Genomic DNA, 25,626 nt, shown 5'->3' on the forward strand with positions numbered 1-25,626 from the left:
GCCCTTTAGACCAATTTATTTTATATCCATTTAAAATATCATCCAACAAAGGACAATGAAGTTTACAGCCGGGACAGGTATACAGAACTCGAGGCATTTGCAGTCCATCGTGCCCACTGAGTAACAACTTTGCTGCTGAAATTTCTTAAAACTTACCAAACTAAAACAAAAGGCTTAATAATACAAAAGGAGGAGTATTTCAGTGTAGCCTGTCTTGTCAATTGGCTTTTTAAAAAAAGGAAACACATCCTGTTTCCCTCAGACCAGTAAATAAGCAAGAGCCACATGCAGCAGTGTGAGTATTAAGACATTTCTCAAGTCTTCTCAAATGAGTCCAAGGTGGGGACGGGATGGGGGGAGAAAATTGATAGAAAAACATTGCTATAGACACCATAACAAACAATAAATTTAGATAATTTAAAATTAAAAAAAAAAAGGCAAGAGGCAGCATTTCAGCAGCAAAGTGCTCAATAAAAAGTATATTGTAGAGGGTAATACACAAAAGTTGGGGTAAGAAGAGGGTAGGAAAATGGGTCAGCAGGATGGGCGAAGGCCTCAAAGGAAATACGGCGTCGTCGTTCTGGGCGGAATAACACGTTCTGAATCTGGAACTGCCCGGAATAACTTTGGTTCTCTTGTATTTACGTCTTTGAAGACCATTATTGAAGCAATATTTCCACAACGATAGCAGTAATTAGGAGCAGACCATACTGTTACCAGCTTCTCATCAAACATAAATTTATAGCCTTCATGCACTAGTTGGTGTGCTCTGCAGATGAGTTTTAAGTTGTTGATATGAACAAACTGCAATTTAGAAAGGTTTTGTTAAGTATCCAGCATTTTTTTTAAATCAACCTACGTAGATAAGAAAATCATTTAAATAAAGCATAAATCCTTTAACTACTAAAGTTCTCGTGATTATAGAACCCATTCTACAGCTGTCCCCACTAATATCCATAGTTATAGGCAAATAGAGCCATTTTGTCCTGACTTACAGAAATAACAGTCACATAAGTAGTTAGAAGTTTCTGAAAGAAAAGCACTCTGTAAATACTATCAGATATGAAATAAAGTCTTTTCATGACTTAATAATAAATATATGACTATCAATATCTATTATTTATTGAGGGTTTAGTATAGTTCTTACAAAACATCTTAAAGATTTATTATCTTTCTCTTCCAACTTAAGGAAAGAGAGGCTTAAGATAAATAACTACCTAAGTTATGTTGAACCTAGCTCTCTGACTCTTATGCTGGACTACCTCCCAGTATAAGTTCACTGTGTATGTATATATATTTTTAACGGAAAATAGATGAACCTCAGAAAAATTGCGTATTCACTATACATACATACATCAAATCATTATGTTGTACACCTAAAACTAATACAATGTTATATGTCAATTATATCTCAATTGAAAACATATGTACTAAAATACATATTCTTATGTATATATAAAAGTTGCCTACCCTGCCCTTGCTATCTCATTACTTAATTGCAGTGTTTGAAAGAAAAGGAACATTTATTTTACACATACTACCAAGTGGATGCTAAAGGAGGTGATCTATCATGTAACCTCATTTAACTACTAAGGAAAGAGATACATGATAAATACACAAGAAATCTGATAGCCACAGCCACCAGTTCTTTATGAAGTCTATTAGCAACCAACAAACTACTTTTCCAAAAATGTTGGCTTTACCTCATTTGTGACCTTTGCGCCAAAAAGCCAACCTGCTCCTCGGGGACTGATTGCCCAAGTATCCACATCTTCAGGATCTGACCAAACCAGATCACAAAATGCTCCTTTATGAGGAATTTCCTGATTCCGTTCAATGGTTCGAATTTGATCCAGTGTTTTGATATCAGGAGATAAACCACCATGAACACACAAAATCTGCTCATCTATTAACTAACAAAAAAGGATAATAAAGAGGTGAATGTATATTAATAAACTTGGTCATATCTAAATTCATCAATGAACACTAATAATACAATTGAGACAGCAGATAAAAATATGCAAAGTGTAACTGGCAGGAAAATATCTGAGCTTTTTAAAAGACTTATATAAACTTACAGCTGCTACTGTGAGCATGTCGAAAACTTTGGTACAGTATCTCCAGGCGTTAGCATTCCCATACTTGGTTTGGCACTCATCTGTGACAGAAATAGAAGAGTTCTCATTAATGAAGTTCTGAATCTGCTGATAAAAATAAAGACTACATCTAATACTAGGACAACAGAAATTCAGCTTAAACTAGGATGGCAAGTCATATTTAGCCCTAGTAGGTCCTCCATGTAGAGCCAGAGGAGACTAGTGTCCACCTAGTCTAAGAATGTGGACCTGCTGTTCATTCCAGAAGTGGCCCTAAGAAGCAGCTGAAATTACTGGTCAAAATGCTATGATCAAGAAGAGCTAAATATAAATCAATAAAAAAAGTTAAAAAAGAAGAGCTAAATATTAATTTCCCATAACCCAAAGAAAGTGTTTTTGACTACTATGTTACTAATACTAGGCAATTCTATCAAAAAGTGCAATGTATTTAATGTCACTCATTACCTTATTTTAGCAGAATAACCAAACAAATCAGAGGACTCAACTACAGAAGCATAAACAATTCCCATGTCAACACTTCTCAGGCCTAGGTTGTCTCTTCTGAGATTTTCTGGAAGTTGTGAATATTTGAATTCCAGTAAGTACACCTGCAGTCATCACTAAGGACAGACTGCCAATCAATTCTTACATATTCCCAGCTGAACATTCTCCTGCTGTCTACAATAGTTAATAGGGTACACATCTCTTCTTTCAACTAATACCATGGAAGTTCTGCTCTTTAGCTTCTTTAGTTTTAAAAAAAATTGACATCACTATTGCCCTAAGTACAGCTGAAAACGATCTAGGATATAAAACTGTGGGGTATGGTCAATCCTCATGATTTTCTAATTTATACCTCTATGTGAAGCAGACAAATCTTGCCAACAGACAGTTCCAACACTGAGCTCAGTTTACCAGCAGGAATCTTGTATTTTTCACCTTCACACATAAGCAAAGCACTTGGTTTACAGTAACTGCTCAGCATACATTAATCAGTGTGAACTGAAGGCCCAATATAATTAACAGCTATACATGGACATTTTTACTACTTTAAAATCAATGTTAAGTTCCATGATGACTAAAATTATCTCTCTCCTGAGAAGCAGATGGGCTTCCTCTTATTAAACAAAATCATCAATGAGCACTAGAGCATAGCCTGTAAACAAAAAATTCAGCACTAGACACTGTGCTGTTGTCATTTCTTCAGTCAAGGTATCTTGATTAAAATGTTCTCCTCCCCCCGCCCTTTTTCCCCTTTTGCTCTACAATGATAATGCTAGTCAAATTCTGGAGTGTAATTATACGTATAACATGAACCTCTGAAAGCTGGAGCCAGTTGCTTTCACTGAGCTAACACCACATTACATATTATCCAATATATTGATTATTTTGCAAAAGAATCAAAAAAATTTATTCCAAATGGAACTTGGAGTTCTGTGAATGAAAATCAGAAGTAACTTGTAGAAAAGAGACAAATATTAGCCATCCAACTTTTCAATTACTATTAACAGTTATATAAACAATAAATCAGCAAAATTTCTCAATTTAGTAATTGATAATGGCTGACATGAGTAAGAGAGTTCAGCTTATCTTTACAGTGACAGAAGATAATTCAAAATACATAGTCTATAAAGGGTTATGAGATTAATATTTTCAAATCTCTCAGTATCTGCCTTAATTGTGCTTAAGGAAAACCCATATTAATAATCTCAACAGTTTTGCTATCTAAAGTCCTTGAAAGAACCTCCTAACCTTAGTTTTTAAAACTTTCAACCATATAAAACTTTTATAGAAGAGGTTACTCTGTTTTCAATGGCTGAGTTCTGTCTCTGACCCTGGAGGTCCTCGTATTCTCTGAGGCAAGCACACAGGATTATAGCACACCCACACAGTAAAATATAATGCAGTTATAAAAAAAAATCAAGGAAGTGAAAAAGCTGGTCACAATATTAAGTGAAAAAAGCAGGTATGATCCCATTTTAGCATGGTGTGCGTGTATACATACGTATGTATACAAACACACACCCATGTACATATATATAGAATACATTCTCAAACTGAGTGTACAGAACATTCCCCTTCAACAGATTCTAAGGTCCCACCCCAAAAGGTCTGCAGTGGCGCCTGAAATCTACATTTTTAAAAAGCACTCCAGATAATACCAGTAAGGTAAACTGAGAACTAAACTTTGAGGCATTGGTCTAGAAAGATGTACACCAAAAAGTTAAGAATGGCTCTCTCCAACTACTAGGTACAAAATAAATAAAACTACAAGGATATATCGTACAACACAGGGAATATACTTAATATTTTATAGTAACTTTCAAAGTAGTATAAGGTATAAAAAATTGAATCACTATAGCATACATCTGAAGTTAATATAATATTGTAAATCAACTATACTTCAATTAAAAACAAGAATATTTCTCTACACAGTAAGATACTTTTCAATCAATTAGGGGAGGAGAGGAAGTTAAAGGTGAGAAAGCGGGAAAAGATTATCTGTATTTTCTAATTTTCCTATAAAAAGAACATGTATGACTTGTTTGGCTTTTTTCCCCAAACAATATTCAGAATGAGAGAAACAGAAGGTCTTACCATAAAATCCATACACCTGTGTTATCTGTCTACTCTCATGATTTCCTCGCAAAAGTGTGATACGATCAGGCCATTTAGCCTTTAGTGCAAGAAGGTAAGTGAAGGTCTCCAAACTATAGTAACCTCTGTCTACAAAGTCACCCTGTAAAGTAAGAGTTTACAGTTACAAGCAATACAATAGTAACAATACTTTTTAAATATTATACCAAAGTGCACGAACTCAGAGACACAGCCTAAAATAACAAAAATCAAAGTTACACACTGAATTATTTGGAAACTGGGTTTTAACAAAAAGGTGAAATGGAAAAATAAACTGTCCCTACTAAATGTTTGTGCTAGTCTTATGCTACAGGAGGCCTACAGCAACCTGCTGTGCAATTCTTTTTCCCTACAAGACCACCATTTTTTCAATTCTCTATTATCTACACTAATAAATGTTTCTAAAAGATCACGTGTGAATTAAAATTTTTTTAATGAATTTCAAAAATCTTTTTAACTGAATCAGAAGATCTGCCAACCTGAAGAGAAGGTTTTTTTTGTAAAAGCAAATACCATAATTATAACAGTGTTCTACATTCACCTTTGTATTTAACAACTGCATATAATAACATGCTATTTATACTTCCCATTAATGTTTTACTTGGGCCAATATTAGACCAATAGTAAAACAGCTAAAATAACAGGAAAGTAACCCAGAAATTTTCAGAAGAAAGGAAAATAATAGAAGAATTCAGAAAAAGTTCAATAGTAACATTATATTCCAAAAGGAAAGTAAGCAAAAATCTACCTTAATAGCAAATGTGTAGTATACATGTATATTCATTGATCCACAGATTAGAAAACAGATGATAATGAATGCTCAACAAACTGATAAAATAACAGTAAACTGAAGATTTATGCCTTAAACCCATGGTCCTGAGCTATTTTCCTGCCTAACCATTACTGAGGACTACAATCCAGCCTTATATATAGCAGTTTGCTAAAGCAATTATTCTCAACTAGAGGACACGGCAAAAGGTAGAAAAGTACAGAATTACTTTTTCATAAATTTAAATAGTGACTGTCACATGGCAATGAAATTATATAATTTGCACATAATAACTCAGATCCCTCCCATTTAAAATTTGGTATCACTGGTGTTTACATACCATAAATATGTAGTTTGTGTCAGGAACCTGACCTCCAGTTCTGAATAGTTCACAAAGGTCATAAAACTATAAAAGAAAGGCAATATATGCTCATTACAAATTCCTGTGAAGGAGTAAAATATTAAAACTGAGACCAAACTGTGTAAAGAAGCAGTTAATTAGGGGATTTCAAATATTTACATTTATAAAAAGGAATAAAGTGAAAGCAAAACTGCCAAGCACACACAGCTCCCAAGCCTTACCACTCCCTCCCAAAAAAAGCACTGAAATGAGGCTCACAGTTACCATTATTGCCATGCCTAGCTGATTAATGTTATAAGCATTCCCTTCTCAAATTTCTTTCATACATCTCCTCATCTACCACATGAGAACTTAAAATCATTTATCAGTTACCAAACTTGTCAATAAGCTTACCCAATCACCTCACCCCATATTCAGCATCTATTTTAATGAGACAAAAGATAAGGAAACAAGTGGATAAGAATTTCTTCCAAAGAATGACTTTACACGATAAGTGTCCTGAAGACATCAGCCTACCCTCTTAAACTCTACTTTTGCAGATGTGTACCCTTAGGCTCATCTTCTCAATAATCAGTAAAAAAGAACAGTGTATTTCATCATATACTATTTGACCAAAAACTAACAAAATGTGCATTTGGTAACTTCAGTCAACTAGATTATCCTAGTCCTAATTCCTAAAGAAAACTTCAGTTTTTCTGAAAAGGATTTTGGATTAAAGGAATTGACTGTAATATAGTATATACAGTAGTTACCAACTGTAACTAATAATTTCCTTCACATGTATCTTTTACACTTGAAAATAAATGTACTACTTAAACTTGTAATACTTAAAACAGTACAGGAATCATAATCATAGTGAACAAAACTGAAATTTAAATGTTAACTACTGAAATAAACAAAGTACTACCCTTTCCAACAATGTTTCATAAATCTGGAGTTGTTACTTGCTTAGATTAAAAAAAACTTCAGGAAGTTTAAAATAAAACTTTCTTATCTTCTTAAAATTAACAAGTAAACAAATGAAATAAATTCCGTTTCAGTCAAGTAGTAGACTATTATTTATTCAAAATATTTGCTGTCCATTTCTGCTAAGTGGAGTTCCTCCCTTTGAAGGAATATACTTCACACTTCTCACCCCACCGATGTGTATGTGATGTGTATTTGTATCATATATCATATATATATATATATATGAACACAATCACACATAGTATGAGCAGTAAAAAAAGAAATACATGTATATACACACACTCACACACACACACATACTCTCAGTGTGTATACTCTCGTCTAGTAATTCCACTTCTGTGACTATACCCTAAACGCAAAAAAAAAGTGTATATATCTAAAGAAAATGTGTCACAGCATCATTTACAATAACAGAAGAAACAACCTTCATGACTAACATAAGGGAATATTTTAATAAAGTATGATCTACCAACTCAAGGACGTGGAACTTATGTGGTCATAAATAATGATTATAATGGAAACTGTGTAGCAAAGTGGGAAAATGATTAGGGAAAAGACTGGAACACAAAACCATACCTATAACTATACAATTTACTATGTAAAACTTGAGTATGCATACACACAAAGTCAGAAAGGAATCATTAAAAAGTTTTATAAAACAGTTGTTTTTTATAAAAGTGTAGTAAAAGAGTCCTTAAACTTTTCTACTGATGTTTACAGATATACACTTTCTTGAATAAAAACTCTGTAAGTTTCCACTTAACCTATATATATTTGGATGATCAAAAATTCTGCTTCAGGGACCCACAGTTCCTACACCATATTGGAATTTTTTCCCGAAATTCTTGAATATAATAAACATTTACTGAGAACATGTGCAGAAAATTAACCTTGTCATAAATCACTGGGAAGCCCATCTCATCATTTTACAAATAATTTCTACCATCTATGTTTTTCACGTCATAGATACACCGTAAATGTTCTCATTTTAAAATAGAATCAATCCTGAGAAGCAGATTTTATTTCATCATTAGAAGCAAGGGAACAACTAGCCAATTCAGTTTTTAAACTTCTGGGTTTCAGGACCCATTTATAGTCTTAAAAATTACATGTTCCTGAAAAGCTTTGTTTAAATGTTAAATCAATCAGTATTTACCATATTAGAAATTGAAAACAATCATTTTAATGTTTAAATTTATTTTTAAAATCAGTAACTCACTAAGTAGTAATATACACATTTTTGATGAAAAATAAATCGTTTTCCAAAACAAAACAAAACAAATTTGAGAAGAGTGGCACTGCTTTACATTTTTGCAAATTTCTTTAATGTCTGGCTAAAAAGAGCACATGGATTCTCACAACCTGTCTTTGCATCTAATCTGTTGAGATATGCTGATTAAAGCATATGAAGAAAGCCCAGCTTCACACAGATGTGTTACAAAAGGGAGGAGTATTTTAATAACCTTTAGAGGTTTATGGTGCATATTTTTCTTTTAATACATCAAAACCTGACAACTGTTCTCTTTTCAAACTCTGTTAGATAAGTTAGTCTAATACTTTGAGTGGATAACACACTGGTCATTTGGAAAATGGAAATAACATTTCATCATACATCATCAAAAAACATATTAATACCATCACTTGTCTCATCAGAAAAGTCTTTTAAGTATCAGTAGCTGACAGCCTCATGGTGGTGAACTCAGATTTTCTAAAATTCCAGTATTTCACTTGAAAACTCAAATTTTGTCACTGGCAACGAACACCATCAACTGTTTTCCTTGAAGTGACTGGCTCACTTCCCTCACGTTTGCAAAAAATGTTTGCCAAAAACCTATAGTTTGTCATTAATTCTCTAAAGTAAAAATAGCATCCCATTAAAAAAGAGGCTATTTCAGCTGGTGATGCAAAGAGTTACACAAATATTTTTCTTTGAGCAAAGCATCTTTCCTTAGTATACAGTAGGTATGCTTTATGCCTACTTCCTCTTTCATGACAGGGACAATTCAAAAGATGTATCTACTCAAGGGCTGAGAGTTAACATTACTGCTTCATCAAGGACATTTTTAAGTGGTACTGGCATTTTATTTTACTGTACATGTATGCAGTGTGAAGAACACAATTACAACCAGCATGGGCTGGTGACACTCCCTTAAATTGATACTGAGATGCCAGCAATTTTGATTCTGTGCCACCTTAAAGGCCCTCAAGGGTCCACAGGCCGTATTTAAAGAACTGAAGAGCTAGCTGAAGTAGCTTCTTAAACAGCTAGTGTGTAGCCAAAACAGGACTTAAACCAAGCTGAAGTCTACAGCCTCCTCACTAGAATATAATGTTTCAATGCTTCTCAGCAGTATATGCTTGCCAACATTTTATAATGAGTTTATTTATACTCATAACCCAATCCTGCCGTTCCAGAACTGGCCCAAGGGGAAGACAACTGTACAAGTCCCTAAAGACACATCTTACATTTGACTTAGTCTGCAGACATTTAGGAACTCCTCAAGTCTCATGCTTTCAATGAGCAATTGATTTAAAGGATCAAGCACAAGTCAATTTGGTGATAATCTTAAAATAACATGGGCTACCAGGCACCCAAATGAGTTTCAAATCTCAGCTCTGTTCATTAGCAGCTATACGTATTTGGGCTAATTTCTCAATCTTTCAGTCTCAGTTTCCTTTACAAAATGATCCAGTGTCATAGGACTCTTGAAAAAAATCTGACATGGAATAGGTGAAAAAGCACTTTGTTAACCTCAAAACACAAGATAAATGAAAGCAAAACTGAATATTTGACTGAAGACATATAATATAAAAGAGCAATTTTATTAATTAATTTTCGTAATTCGAAGTCGTCTACCTTCCTGACCTTTGATCATGACTAATTCACATACTGAAGAGTCCTTGGTAACACAGGTAAACCCTTCAACTTTAATATTATAATCAAGAGAAAATATTACTTGTTTTATTCCAGCTTTTAGAAATGTGTTAAGGCATTGCTTGTATTGATATTCTTTATGTTAGCAAAATACAAATGTTTATTATCCTTTTGGAAAGAAGTTACAGGGAAATTAAGAAATACACTCAAGTCTACTCTAGAGAACTAGAACTTGAACAGATCAAAGATGACATAATGGGGCCTCTACTCAGAAGTTGATAACATTCAGATATCAGATTTATTATAACATCAACCATCCATAGAACAGATTGAAAAACCAAAAAGAGTCCTCTGAGTTGTCAAAACAGGACTTTACTCATAGAGCAGCCTCCAATCACAACCCATCTACATACGTTTCTGCTCCTTTAGGCAGTCATATTTAAGGTAGTCATATTTTTCAAGTCCTGCTGGCATTCATAAATACTATACTGTCCACGATATATTATATGCCTTATAGCCCCAATTCCACTGCATGCATACAGCAGGCTGTTAAGTGTTCTGTTCAGCTTTCATTTCCCAGTAAAACAGAAAAAACTACAAATACACAGGTTTTCAACTAGGCTAAACACTGACAGTAAAAGTCTAGAGATGAGGGGTACTCCTCCTGTCACTGCTCTGAAACTCTCAAAAACAAACAAAAACCCGGAAGATGAAAAACTGAACTGTCTTTCTCATCTCATTCTAGCAGAGAATTGCTGTGAAATCATGCACCAACAATGCTATCTCTCTGAACTCCTATTTCCATTTCTACTAAGGAAATGATAAATTTTCAATAAAATATGATAGAGATAAGTGAACAGAATGAATAGAGAAGAAATGAACAGAATGAACAGACAATTAGTGCCTAAAGCCTTTCCTATCAATTATAGTAACTAAGAGCAGTCCACATGTGTTTTATATCTCCCCTGTCCACAGAGCAATAATGCTTCACTCTATTCATTTTGTAGGCGTAATTTCAACAAACTCCATGAATAATCTGACCACTGCTTTTTATTCACTGTAACAATGACCAGTAATCATTAGTGTCACACAGACTGAGGTACCCTAGCTAACCACTAGCTTTTTTTTTTTTTAATATTTTGCAGCACAAGTGGACTAAGGACAGTACAAAAGCTAAAAATCTGCTCATGAAATTTTACCTGTCCATGTATGTCTCCACACACTGTTACTGGTGTTGATACTGGTTGGACATTTGACTCTTCCAGGAGGAGGTCACAAACATAGTCACATAGCCGCTGTAAAAAGAGAAAATAAAATGCAACCTTTTACCACAATATTAAAATTAAGGATCGAATGCAAAAAAGACAAGAACTAACATATTGTGTCATAGGAAAGGAAACTACCCGTTGGTGATTCTGGGATTTGATTTCTGTGAGGATTCACCCTCTTCTCCCAATGCCTATTCCACAATGCAAACTCCCTGACCACACAGATAGTAGGTTCTAGAAGACAAACAGCTTTGCAAGGAACTGTAAAATGATGCTTTTCACCAAAAAATGTAAGAGTAAATAACTTTAACAGGAAAAGTTTTTTACTGCTAATCTTTAAAGTAAATTGCAAACCATGCACATACCAAACACGACCCAGCAATTACACTCTTGGCAATGAAAGTCGACGATCACATAAAAATCTGTACACAAATGTTCATAGAAACCTAATTCATAATAGCCAAAAACTGGAAATAAATCAGATGTCTTTCAAAAGTGAATAGTTAAGCAAATCGTAGTACATTCACACCATGGAATACTATTCAGCATTAAAAAGAAACAAACTATTGACACATGACAATCTGGATAAATTTCAAGGGATTTATGAGTGGGAGGGAAAAAAAAAATCCCAACAGGTTACATACTGCATGATTCCATTTATATAACATTCTTGAAATAACAAAACTTATAGAAATGGAGATCAGATTGGTGATTGCCAGGGGTTTAGGAGTTAGGGGCAGCAGGAAGGAAGAGAGTGTATATAAAAAGGACAACATGTGGAATCCTTGTGATGTGTCCTGAATGTGATGTTGGGTACATGAGACTACAGATATAATAAAAGTGCATAAGCCTAAATACACACACCCAAATGAATACAAGTAAAACTGGGGAAATATGAACAAGATTGTGTGGTGTATCAATGTCAATATCCTGGTTGTGGTATTCGTACTATAGTTCTACAAGATGTTACTACTAGGGAAAACCGGGTAAAGGATACATGGGACCTCTTGACATTATTTCTTATAACTGCATACAAATCTACAATTATCTCAAAATAAAAATGTTACCTAAAATTCATTAACTACAAAATGTAAATCTAAAATTGAGGAGTCACTCTACCTTTTAAAAAGAACTCTAAATGTTTGCACTTTAAAAGTATTTATCCTCTGAAAGCACTAAAATCAAAGGATTTCTCACAACACCGCTCTAGAGAAGGAAGTGCATAGTCGGCTATGTGTAAAGAACAGGAGGGGAAACTTCCTTCCATGTGAGACCAGTTTATATTAGTCAGAGGCCCTACTAGATTTTATGAAGGTCTGCCAAGAAAGGAAAAATTAAACTACTCAAGCACAACAAAATTATTTTACACATCAATTAAGGAATCTAAATGCAACAATTCACTTAAATATGAGACACATTTTAACAGTTATAGCAACACTGTACACAGAGGCGAGCACAGAAGAGAACCAAAATGGGAGGAAGGAAGATGAAGAAAAAGGCCCCCCAAAAGAAAATGAGGGGAAATTGAGCTGTTTAGAAATTTTCAAATTAAAGTGGTTTACTCTTATTCCTAGGATAAGTTCCCAATCTTCAAGTAGCACCTCAATGGCAAGATCTTCATTTTGGCCTGGAGTCCTTCTGGCCCTGAGTAGCGAGCTCCTCCTTGTGCTGGATTCCCACAACACTCAGATGCTTCAAAAAACAATTCTTAGTCCATCCATTATTCATAATAGGAATAGATACTGGAGAGTGAAACAAAGTTTCTGAACTTAGAGCCTTAACTTTATAATGAAAGATGGTCGCCAAGGTTCCTTCAGTTCCCATAAGCATTTGTTAAACAAACACTTCAGCTTTTTCCTCCCTACGTAGGGAAAAGCCCAGTTCTTCCTGTGTGTTTCTCTCCTATGTATCTTCTTTACTACTCACACAGAACATTCAAATTTCTGACACTCCTGGTCACCAAATCTGTGGAGGTTTTCTCCCTCTACAACATTCAATTCTCTGCAATACCAGCTGAGTATCCTACAATTTAACTCAATTCTGGCACTATCTACTAGAGATAGTAGAGCAGAGATCAAATATCAACTCTACTTCTTACTACCTACTACTTAGCTTACTGTCAGTTACTTAGCTGTGTAACCCTGAGCAAGTTATTTGATCTCTCTGTGCGTTTCCACGTCCACAAAATAGAGATACCAACCTGGAGATATTCTAAGGATTAAATAAGACGGTGCATGCAAAGAGCTATGGAGTTTTATACACAAACACAGGCATATGCACATACACACACAGTCACACAATCTACTACATATAAATGTACAATGAATTATAAAACATGAGCTAGAATGATGTATATCAAATCCAAAATAGCAGTTGCTAGAGATGTCAAACAAAAGGAATTCCACTTTTGTCTTTAAGACAAACAACCCAATTTGTAAAAGGAGCAAAGGACTTGAATAAATATATTTCCAAAGAAGAAATACAAATGGCCAATACCCACATGAAAAGATGCTCAGTATCATTAGTCATTAGGAAAATAAATGCAAATCAAAATCACAACGGGATACTATTTCACACATACTAGGATGACTAAAATTATTTAAAGATGGAAAACAAGTGTTGGCAAAGATATGGAGAAACTGGCACCTTCACATATTTCTGGTAGGAGTATAAATGGTGCACCCAGAATGGAAAGGAGTTTGGCAGTTCCTCAAACACTAAACACAGAATTACCATATGACCCATCATTTCCACTTCTGGGTATATACTCCAAAGAATTGAAAGCAGAAAGCAGATACTTGTACACCAATGTTCACTGCAGCATTATTCACAATAGACAAAAGATGGAAACAACTCAAGGGTCCATCAACAGATGAATAGATAAACAAAATGTGGTATATATCTGTACAATGAAACATTACTCAGCCACAGAAAGGAATGAACTACAGATACATGTTACAACATACATGACTCTTGAAAACATCATGCTAAGTGAAATAAGCCAACTGGCCACCTAATATATGATTCAATTTATCTGAAATGTCTAGGATGGGCAAATCCATAGAGATAAAAAATAGATTAAGTGGTTGTTTAGGGCTGGGGTTTGGTGGAGGGGGAAATGGGGAGCTACTGCTACTGTGTATCGTTTCTCTTTGGAATAATAATAATGTTCTAAAGTTGGTTATAGTAATGGTTGCACAACTCTGTAAACATATTAAAATGTACTGGGGAAAAACCACTGAATTATACACTTTAAAAATGAACTTTATGGGGGGAGGGTATAGCTCAGTGGTAGAGTGCGTGTCTAGCATGTACGAAGTCCTGGGTCCAATCCCCAGCACCTCTGCTAAAAAAAAAAGTAAACCTAATTAACTCTCCTACAAAATAAAAATTTTAAAAATAATAAAAATTATCTTTAAAAAAGAACTTTATGATAATGTGACCTATATCTTAATAAAATTGTTATTTTTAATTAATAATATGTATTACCTGTTAAAAAATAATTACCACCTTGACCATAACCACTCAAATCTATTCCTTGTGGATAGAGATGGCTGTGCTTCCAATCAATTTCAAAAGCTCACTATTGTACAGCATCCTATTTCTATTATAATCCATTAGACCTGTGCCATAATTTCTTATTATCTGTATAGCAATTAGCTCCCAAAGTTTATAATCTACTACTTTTTTTTAAACTCTAACTCATTTTCATCTAGCTTAAGGGTAGTTCCAAAAAATAAATATGCCATGATTGCCCTGTATTTTTTTATAGTCTTTCATTATCGCCCCCCTTCTCATCATTATACTTTTAAATGTGCTTTCTAAAACTATACAATTTTTTTAGAGCGTCGTAGCATTTTTTTATTGTGCTAAATAGACAAAACATAAAACGTATCATTTTAACCATCTTTAGATGAACATATGTTGAATTTCATAGTGGCATTAAGTACATTCACATTGTTGTACTACCATAGCCATCTATCTCCAGAACTTTTTTCTAAATTCAATTTTAAAAACTATACAAGATTTTAAATAAAATAATACAGTGATGTTTTAAAATACCTATCTCAGGATCTTACCCATCTTTTTTAGGTAAAATGTGTTGCCCAATTAATATTTGCAATTTTTTTCAGGTACGTTCACCAAATCCCTCAAAGAGAATTCCACCAAGGTATTTGTAGAAGTGCTTTGCTGCAATTTGTACAAGAGAGTGCAGAGTTTTCTGTTTCTTGCCAAGAAGTCTGCGTGTTCTCAGGCACTTGTCCCACCCACACTCTCTTTCAGATTTCACATCTTTTAAGAACAGTGTTAACTTCCATCAGTGAAGGTCAGAGCCCATACTGAACACATCTTCTGATCTCTCCATTTGTCCACCGTTACTTGTAAATTTGGTGGCTCCACTGTGCACATCACTTTAAAAATCCTTAAGATGTTACCCAAACAAACAAACCTATTATAAACTCCATGTGAATTAAGCCAAACTATACCCTAGAGGGGCCTGTCCACACCCAGCCTTATACTGCCCTCCTTTCCCAATTGCTTTTTTCCCAAATTGCACTTTAATACTGTGCCATCATGTTCAAAAATCAACTGCATTTCTTTACACTAACGATGAATCAACAGAAAAAGAAAGTAAAGAATCAATCCCCTTTAAAATAGTACCAAAGTAATAAAATACCTAGGAATAAATCTAACCAAGGAGGTGAAAGAATTATACATGGAAAACTATAAAACACTGATTAAGGAAATTAAAGAAGACTTTAAAAAGTGGAAAGATATCCCATGCTCCTGGATTGGAAGAATCAATATTGTTAAAATGGTCATACTGCCCTAGGCAATCTACAGATTTAATGCAATCCCTATCAAATTACCCAGGATATATTTCACAGAACTAGAACAAATCATAATAAAATTTATATGGAACCAAAAAAGACCTAGAACTGCCAAAACATTACTGAAGAAAAACAAAGAGGCTGGAGGAATAACTCTCCCACACTTCAGACAACACTATAGAGCTACAGTAATCAAAAGAACATGGTATAGGTACAAAAACAGACATATGGACTGATGGAACAGAATAGAGGGCCCAGAAATGAACGCACAAACTTTTGGTCAACTAATCTTTGACAAAGGTGGCAAGAATATGCAATAGAATAAAGACAGTCTCTTCAGCAAATGGTGTTGGGAAAACCAGACAGCAGCATGTAAAGCAGTGAAGCTAGAACACTCCCTTACACCATACACAAAAATAAACTCAAAATGGATCAAAGACTTAAACATAAGACAAGATACAATAAACCTCCTAGAAGAAAATATAGGCAAAACATTATCTGACATACCTCTCAAAAATGTTCTCCTAGGGCAGTCTACCCAAGCAATAGAAATAAAAGCAAGAATATACAAATGGGACCTAATTAAACTTACAAGCTTCTGCACAGCAAAGGAAACCATAAATAAAACAAAACGACAACCTACAGAATGGGAGAAAATTTTTGCACATGAAACTGACAAAGGCTTGATCTCCAGAATATATAAGCAGCTCATACGACTTAATAAGAAAAAAACAAACAACTCAATCCAAAAATGGGCAGAAGACCTAAACAAGCAATTCTCCAAGGAAGAAATACAAATGCTCAATAGGCACATGAAAAAATGCTCAATATCACTAATTATCAGAGAAATGCAAATCAAAACTATAATGAGGTATCACCTCACACCAGTTAGAATGGCCATCATTCAAAAGTCCACAAATGACAAATGCTGGAGAGGCTGTGGAGAAAAGGGAACCCTCCTACACTGTTGGCGAGAATGCAGTTTGGTGCAGCCATTGTGGAAAACAGTATGGAGATTCCTCAAAAGGGGGACTAGGAATAGACTTACCATAGGACCCAGTCATCCCGCTCCTGGGCATATATCCAGAAGGAACCCTACTTCAAAAAGACACCTGCACCCCAATGTTCATAGCAGCACTATTACAATAGCCAAGACATGGAAACAGCCTAAATGTCCATCAACAGATGACTGGATAAAGAAGATGTGGTATATTTATACAATGGAATACTATTCAGCCATAAAAACCGACAACATAACGCCATTTGCAGCAACATGGATGTTCCTGGAGAATGTCATTCTAAGTGAAGTTAGAAGAGAAAGAAAAATACCATATGAGATTGCTCATATGTAGAATCTGAAAAAAAAAAAAAAAGAACATAAATACAAAACAGAAACAGACTCATAGACACAGAATACAAACTTGTGGTTGCTGGGGGCGGGGGGAAGGGACAGACTGGGAGTTTAAAATTTGTAGATACTGACAGGCATATGTAGAATAGATAAACAAGATTATACTGTATAGCACAGGGAAATATATACAAGATCTTGTGGTAGTTCACAGCAAAAACAAAATGTGACAATGAACATATGTATGTTCATGTATAACTGAAAAATTCTGCTCTACACTGGAATTTGACACAACATTGTAAAATGACTATAACTCAATTAAAAAATGTTAAAATAAAAAAAAAGAATAAGGCTAAAAAAAAAGAAATACTGTGCCATCAACCCACAGTAAAGGACATTAAAGGAAACAGTCCTCTACAGAGCTTGTTTTGTGTGGACTATAGAAACAAGGGACATGAGATGCTGTGATTAAATAGTTGCCTTCAAGGAGGACCAGAGGAGAAATGTCTGTCTCTCTGCTTCTTCTATCAGGGATAGGTGTGATCTTCCTGAGAAGCTTGTTTTTATCACCTTACAACTCTGTAAATTTTTTAATTGATCAGATTCCATCTTTCTATAAGCTCCTAAGTAGCTTGAGGCCTAATTTTAAAGAAGTAACCTGCTTACAGATGAATGGATAAAAAGGATGTAATACACACACACAATGAAATACTATTCAGACATAAAAAAGAACAAAATTTTGCCATTTGCAGCAACATGGATGGATTTGGAGGGCATTATGCTAAGTGAAAATAAGTCGGACAGAAAAAGACAAATACAGTATGGTATCACTTACATGTGAAATCTAAAAAGTACAACAAACTAGTGAATATAACAAAAAAGAAGCAGATTCACAGATATAGAGAACAAACTAGTGGTTACCAGCGGGTGGGGGAGGAGCAACACAGGAGTGGGGGAGTGGGAGGTACAAACTACTGGGTGTAAGACAGGCTCGAGGCTGTACTGTACAGCATGGGGAATACAGCCAATATTTCGTAGTAATTATAAATGAAAAGTAACTTTAAAATTGTATTAATTTTTTAATTAAAAAAGAAGTAATATGGTCATCATAGCTTTTATTTTATTTATTATTCTTACTTTTCCTATTGGCTCCATCTTGGTTTCCTATATTTATTTTCTCATCTCATTTTTCTTACTTATTCTGAATGTAATTTATCTTGCTATACTGACTGCTCTATATCCTTTTTAGAACAAAGTCAGTTATCATTTAACATTTTGAAACTAATCATAGCACAGATTCCATGGCTCCCATTCTGAATATGCCAGAATTTGCACTCATATACAACTGGCTCTCATAGCCCATAATACCTCCTGAACTGCAAGTCACCTCTGGTGACTGGCCCATATCCCCAGTGCTGCCTAATTTCAGTTTGCACTTCATGCCAAAACGTAGACATAAATAAATTTCTTTAAATACACTAGAAATGAGCAGTACAGGAAAATTAATCTGATTAAAACAGTTCCAAGACAAAGAAGAAAAGCCTCCACTTACACATGCTCTTCTAACGTTAGTTTAGTAGCTTCTTTCTGCAATATGCTTTTCTAGGAAACAAGGATACATTCAACATTGCGACCCAATTTATTAGAAAACTAACCAGATGTCTTTTAATAGCGTTTGTTAATCCCATAGATGAAGTTGGTTTTTGCATATCAGTGAGTTGAAGTGGAATTTTCTATTCTTTAGTATATGTAAAACAGTTTTAAGCTTTGTGTTGATAATGAGTAAAATGTTGCTTGTTATGAAATTTTATCTTGATATGAACTTGAAATTGGATATTGGAATGATTTGGAAGATAAATCAGTCGAATTTTTTTAGACCTTTAGACCTGTGGACAATACAAAAATAAACCAAAGAATATCACTGTGAAACCCTGCCAATCTCAAAAGCCAACAAGCATCTAGGGAACACATGGAAACTACTTAGGCAGCATCTTCAACCAGAGGCCAGGCACACTAACTCGAATAAAGTAACAGCTGCCTCCTGTAACTGCCACTTCTGCTGTCCCAACTGAGGATTCAGAGCACTAAGCCTCTGAGCCAAAGCCATTGCCTCTCATCTCTCCAGTTCAGCAGTAGCTGACAAGTTCACATCAAGCATACACAAAAATAAGAAGTCCATGAAATCTCAGTACAAACTCTACATACATCAGCCAACTACACACACAGGGACCTCACGGAGCCCAGCCTTGCCATGGGAGAGGCTCCTCCAAAGCCCTTCACAGCTCTGTTTCACTGCTTGGTTTGTAGGAAGCATGGTTTCTCTTACTGCTCCAAAACAGTCACTAAGGTAAGATTCTCAACCTTATTCCAAATTTAGGGCAAACTACACCCATATCTCCCCATGGTGCCCTTTAACCCTTGAACAAGTAGAGGTTCGTGGCCCCCATTCTTAGGAGACCCTCCGTCCCTTCTCTACCTTTTCCTCAAGATACCTGTTTACAGATCCATCCTACTCTCTGCTCCTGTCTCCCTGTTCCTTTTTGTCCCTCAAATACACTGGGTTTTAAATTTTTGTAATTCTTTGTTTAGCTGATCTTGCTATCTAAAATATACTATTTCCTTTATTTACTTTTAAATTCTGGTATTTAAAAATCCCTTATCTTAAGAAATAAAAATCTATCTAAAATTACATTTTACACAGCTTTTGTATAGAGTCTCTACTGTAATACAAACCATTGGGAATGGAGAGTGAGAATCTAAAATGATAATGATATTCATCCTTACAATCCAGAAGGAAATATCTATATCTTCAGTCTAAACCAGAGTTTCTCAACCACGGCCCTGCTGGTAATACTTTGCTGTGGGGAGCTGCTGTCCTGTGCATTATAGGATGATTAGCAACATCTGGCCTCTACACCCACTAGATAGCCACAGCAACCCTATCAGTGAAAAATCTAAAAATGTTTCCAGACATTGCCAAACACCTTCTTGGGGTGCAAAATCACCCCCAGTTGAGAACCACTGGTCTAGACCTTTCTCTTGAATTTAATACTATTAGAATAGTGTCTGGAGCACATTTGGCAATCAATAAATATTTGTTACCTAACGGATCTGTTTATCCACAGTTGTCTAAACATCTCTCCTTCAATGGCTTGACTTGGCAGCATCTCAAGTTCAGTATGGCCCAAACCAAACTCCCTTGCATTCCTTAATCTAGCTATAGTATTTACTAAGTAATCCATGCGAGAAACTAAGAGATCACAATGAACTCTTCTCTTTCCCTTATAACCTAGTCATAACCTGTCAACAAATCCTATTATACCTTCTTCATTTCCTGTTAAACACCACAACCACATGGCTTACTTCAAAAGCTCTCATGTCACCTGGTCCATTGCCTCTATGACATTTTTGTCCCATTCCAATCCATGTTGCTGGAATAATATTTCTAAAACATACTGTCACTGTCCCCCTTAAAAGCCTCCCAAGGACTCTCTATGGTAGTGTTTCCCAAACTCCATTCAGATGTCATCTTCATGATTTTGTCATGTTCCTACTACATACAACAGTGTATCCTTCTAATAATTTTCTTTGAATCTACTTTTCTTTTTAGTTAGCCACATTTTAAAAAATATCACAAAGTCATAGTGTTATTTATTTGTTTTTCCCTAAAATAGAAAAAGTGTTTATCCATGAACTACCTAAAAGATAAAAATCCAAGTTCATTGGTCTAGTCTTCCATGACTTGGCCTCTGCCTGTCTTCCCTGCAGCCACACCAAACTACTTCAAATTCCCTGACCAGCCATGTTCTTTCAGACTAAGTTATACCACTGCACATGGTATTTCTTCTGCTTCATGTTCTTTCCTACCCATTTTGTCTACCTGAACAAACTGCTCATCCTCTCATAGCTCCTCCTCTGTGAAAATATCTGTGGCTCCAGAGTTAGATGCTGCTTCTTCTATGTTCCCCAAAATTCTGGACAGCCCTCTATTTTAGCACCTACCACACCAGGCAGTGATAATTTACTACCTCTCTATCCCCCTTACTATTTTGAGAGTCCCTCAAAGATAGAAGTATTGAAGTCTATCCACAGTACCCACAGGGAACAGTGGACAGGAGACATTTAAAGAAATGTTTGTTGTAAAGCAGTACAGTTTGATTCGACAAACCTTAACTGACTGACTATCATACACATGGCAGTGCTCTAAGACTGTGGACAATACAAAAATAAACTACATACGATTCTGGCCCTGCAAGCTTACAGTCCAATGGTAGAGACAGACACATTTACTATCATACAAAACAGAACAATACAGGGGTAGTAGGTAGTAAAATGGAACAAAAAGTGCTAATGGGCAAAAGGTCAGAAAAGAAAGAATGGGAATTTTTAATAGCAAATAAATTCAGGTATGTACTCTGCTGAGTCACTGAGGCAAAAATCACTTAAACCTTATCAAGTCCTGGCTCTGGTATCTGTTCTGCCTATCACAATGACAGAAGGGACATGAAGGTGTTCTGAAAACTATAAATAGCTATGTAAATTCTAACTGTTACTAATAATTCTGACTGGAATCCAGGAGCCCTGCATGGAGAAAGTGACATATGAGCTACAGCTAAAAAGGGGCGTGGAGGGTATCGTATAGTGGAAGCATAAGTGGTCGTTATGGACGTGAACCCTAGAGCCAGACTGCCTAGGTTTGAATCTCAGCTCCTCCACTTCCTTACTAGCTGTATGACGTTGGAAAGTTACTTAATCTGTCTGTGTTTCAGCTACCTGCCTATAAAATGGGGCAAGTATTAGTACCCAGCTCACAGAGTATCAAGTGATTTAATATTCTTGCTATATAAGCATTAAATAAGTAGGTGAAAGAAACAGACTAAGCAGAAGCAAAGATGCAGGGATGTATAAGACACATTGTTCCAAGAGAGCAATCCAATCTGTGCTCAGAATGGAAGGTTTAAAAAAAAGTGATGAAATGGAAGACATACTTAGAAAAGCATACTATTTTTCTCATCCTAAAAAGGCTATTAACTGTATCAGAAAGAGCTCTGCACAAAGAGGCTTTCCAACTTAATTCACTGATTAGCTGGACATCCTCAGGCAGATCATAAACTCTATGTAGCTCAGTTCCCCTCAGTAAAGTGAGAAGGACACAGAACTAGATAAACTGCATCTTGCTCAGCTCTGAAATTCTAAGGAAGGGGCTGACGCGTCATTAGAAGTGTGCACTGTCCCATAGGAAACCTACATCCACATATAGCTACTAAGCACCTGAAAAGAGCCAACGGCGCTTCACTAAATCTCAGAAAAAAGCAAAGGAGAATCCTTTGAAGCTTTATGGAGACATTTCAAACAGAGATACAACTTTACAGAGCAGGTAGCCTTATACAGAAAACTCAAGAGATGGCTCAGACTAAACAAAAAAGTGAGTTCCAAAAAGATTACATTAACTATTAATTCATAAAAGTAGTTGTTTTTCTTTATGTTGCGTCTCGGAGATAGACACTAGTATTCTCCCAACCTCTACCAAGGAAATTTCCTCCTGTTCTTCAGTTAAAAAAAAACTGAACACTAACTCAGTGTGCAATTTCTTTATTTACATGGCACCTTTAATTTAGAACTACTGGAGAGATCAGACAATCCCCAAGTGATAGAACCCTTCCCTTGCCAAAATACTTAAGTGTAAGTATTCCGTAAACATGTCTTTTATTATTCATTCTACCACTTAGCCAGATATGGAATCTGTATTTTCTATGATTCTCTCTGAAATCTTTATTGTCAATGAGAATCACATGAGCTCTTTTTTTTCTTAATTATGGTTTGGTTATGCTTTGGTCCACTCATTTTCACACATTTCATCCTTATTTCTTTAAGCCAGTTATGTAGATTTGATCCAGAACTAGTGATTTGACCACTTTCAATTTAGATATAGAAAAATAATGATTAGATCCAGAACATACTATGCATTTATTATTTTATTTAGTACCTCCAACTTCCAATCAATCTAAAACACAAGTGAATTTCTATTTTTCTACCAGAAGAAAATCTTTTCCATAATGATATCTTTCCTTCCTTTGATATTACTTTATTTTGGCTTTAAAGCCTCAGAAAAAGTGCTCCTGCAATACCTTCCTGGCCTGCCTAATTTTAGTTTGCACTTCGTGCCAAAACGTAGACACAAATAAATTTCTTTAAATACACTAGAAATGAGCAGTACAGGAAAATTAATCTGATAAAAAGTTCCAAGACAGAGAAGAAAAGCCTCCACTTACACAGATTAAATTCAAATTTCTTTCTCTTCTAGTAGTTGCGCAGAAAATTTTAAGTTTATTAAAAAACAGATACACACTAAGTGCAGTCCAATTGTGTTGCAAAGGGAAATGAAATAATTTAATATCTATAGTCTCTTAAATTGGGAAGGAAACACAACGTTTATCAAACTAAGAGGTCTAAAAAAAATTCGACTGATTTATCTTCCAAATCATCCCAATATCCAATTCAAGTTCATATCATGATAAAATTTCATAACAAGCAACATTTTACTCATTATCAACACAAAGCTTAAAACTGTTTTACATATACTAAAGAATAGAAAATTCCACTTCAACTCACTGATATGCAAAAACCAACTTCACCTATGGGATTAACAAACGTTATTAAAAGACATCTGGTTAGTTTTCTAATAAATTGGGTCGCAATGTTGGTTGTATCCTTGTTTCCTAGAAAAGCATATTGCAGAAGGAAGCTACAAAACTAACGTTAGAAGAGCATGAAAGCTACATTTCTACTAATACTGGCTTTGTCCCCGTTTTAATTAAATTAACCTGTTAATAGGAGGAAAGTGGACAAGAATGATTCCTCTATCAAATAGCATGTATAATTAACATAAAAGTACAAATAATTTATATTCACAACAACTCCTGTGGCCTTAAACATAATGCACATTTGTTGACCGATGTTAAGTATCAACTCCCTGTACCAAGAGATGGCGAAACAAGAAACCAGTAATATTTTCCCCTAGAGAAAAAAGTCACGGACAAAGATAAATTGCTTTAAATCTACAGCTTAAACAATAAAAAGAACTCAAAACTATCGTTTACCCACTTACAACACAGCAAATCAAAGTTAACTGAACAAATAAAACAAGCACTAGCACTAACCGCCTAGACTCTGCTAGACACCTAAGCACTCACTGGTTTTGACAAGCGCATTGAAACACTTGTCAAAAGAGCAGTATCTCCAAGACTTACATTCCTTCATCCTCACATTGATTCCTTTATCCAAACATACGTTTACTGTTACTAGGACTCTGCAGTACAAGGAACAACTCATCTCCTTTGAAAAACCAAGAGAGTGAAATCTTGAGCTAAGAAGGGAACTGGGGGGAACAACCTAAAAGGCAGAAAAATATTTGCATTTATTGAGAGCCTACTACTTTATCCACTTAAATTAGTTCAACGCACTCGAAAATGGGTTCTTATTGGAATTAGCAGAAGGAAACTAACACTCCTAAACAAGCACCTGGGAGAAGTGATCGGGAAGAGGGACGACTTGACATTCTCTCACATCCCCATCAAACCGCTCGAGCTCCTCGTCTGCCCTCTTCCCATTCCCATTTCTCAGGAGCCTAATCACACGGGGCTCCGTTCCGGGAGCGGGCGGCATCTCCTGTCAGGCGCCGGCCACCCCGCGCGCCCCTGTCACCACCTTGGCGGGGGTCGGGGGGGAACGACGACCCCAGGCCTCTGCCCGCGGGGGCTCGGCTCGGACTCCGGGAAACCGAGGGTCGGAGTGAAGGAAGTGGAGCCTTGTAAGCAAAGCTGTTACAGCTTGGAGCCCTGGGGCAGCTCCAAGTCCAGGAGGGGCAACCCTGGGGGCAGAGGCCGCGACACCCCTCGGAATCCCCGCCCAGGGAACCGGGACAGCACTCGGGGAACTCGGGCTCCCCCTGCTCCCCGCGTAACGCCAAGTCCGACCGGTCGCTTCGCACCGCGCTAGGCCCTCCACCGTGACGGGACGGGATATCCGCGGGGGTCCCGCGGAGTGAGGAAGGGCGGGCCGGCGGGCGCCCCACTGCCGGAAGGGGCGAACCCCGAAAGCAGCGCTCCCGCCAGGCCGGGCTCACCTTCAGGTCGTTCTCCGGCAAGTACTTGCATAGCCGGGCTATCTCCACATACTTGTCCAAGTCTAGGGGCGCCATTTTAGAAATAACAAGCCCCGGCGGCAGCGGCGGCGGCGGCTGTACTAGCAGCGGCAGCGGCGGAGGCCGAAGCCGGAACCCTTCCTACGTCACGTCCGGCCCGTGAGAGGCGTCTGCGCAGCGGCGTAAAGCTTGACCCGATTTTCCCCGCTGCCTCGGCACGCCCTGCGCCCTCTCCCGCTGAACCCAGACTGCAGGCCCCCAGAGGCCGGGGAGGAAACCTGCTGAGACCCGTAGTTTTTCTGCCGCAGGGAGTGCTGGGATTTGTAGT

General features: G+C 36.4%; 1 protein-coding gene across 2 annotated transcripts; it reads right to left on the reverse strand.

Moving 5' to 3' along the window:
• On the reverse strand, positions 1 to 25,445 carry PPP6C (protein phosphatase 6 catalytic subunit). 2 transcript variants are annotated; one of them, XM_010984345.3, is made up of 7 exons: positions 25,281 to 25,445; positions 10,907 to 11,002; positions 5,843 to 5,908; positions 4,695 to 4,836; positions 2,079 to 2,158; positions 1,704 to 1,913; positions 1 to 804 (listed from the first exon to the last, which is right to left on the reverse strand). In XM_010984345.3, exons 1-7 carry the CDS (start codon positions 25,353 to 25,355, stop codon positions 556 to 558), a joined length of 918 nt encoding a protein of 305 aa, XP_010982647.1. In that variant the 5' UTR covers positions 25,356 to 25,445; the 3' UTR covers positions 1 to 555. The 2 variants fall into 2 exon arrangements, with proteins under 2 accessions (XP_010982647.1, XP_064346579.1); XM_064490509.1 differs by lacking the exons at positions 10,907 to 11,002; positions 25,281 to 25,445 and adding an exon at positions 6,257 to 6,283.
• Between the last annotated feature and the right edge of the window lie 181 nt (positions 25,446 to 25,626).

This window comes from Camelus dromedarius, chromosome 10 (genome assembly GCF_036321535.1).
Source record: "Camelus dromedarius isolate mCamDro1 chromosome 10, mCamDro1.pat, whole genome shotgun sequence".
In the NCBI taxonomy this organism is placed as follows: Eukaryota; Metazoa; Chordata; class Mammalia; order Artiodactyla; family Camelidae; genus Camelus; species Camelus dromedarius.

Bases quoted from the DNA above. Each gene is read 5' to 3' on its own strand.
- PPP6C (XM_010984345.3), bottom strand. From the start codon at position 25,355: ATGGCGCCCCTAGACTTGGACAAGTATGTGGAGATAGCCCGGCTATGC. The intron at 11,003-25,280 runs GTGAGCCCGGCC...CTCTTTTTACAG, and splicing joins TGCCGGAGAACGACCTGAAG to CGGCTATGTGACTATGTTTG. The intron at 805-1,703 runs GTAAAGCCAACA...TCTAAATTGCAG, and splicing joins GCGCAAAGGTCACAAATGAG to TTTGTTCATATCAACAACTT.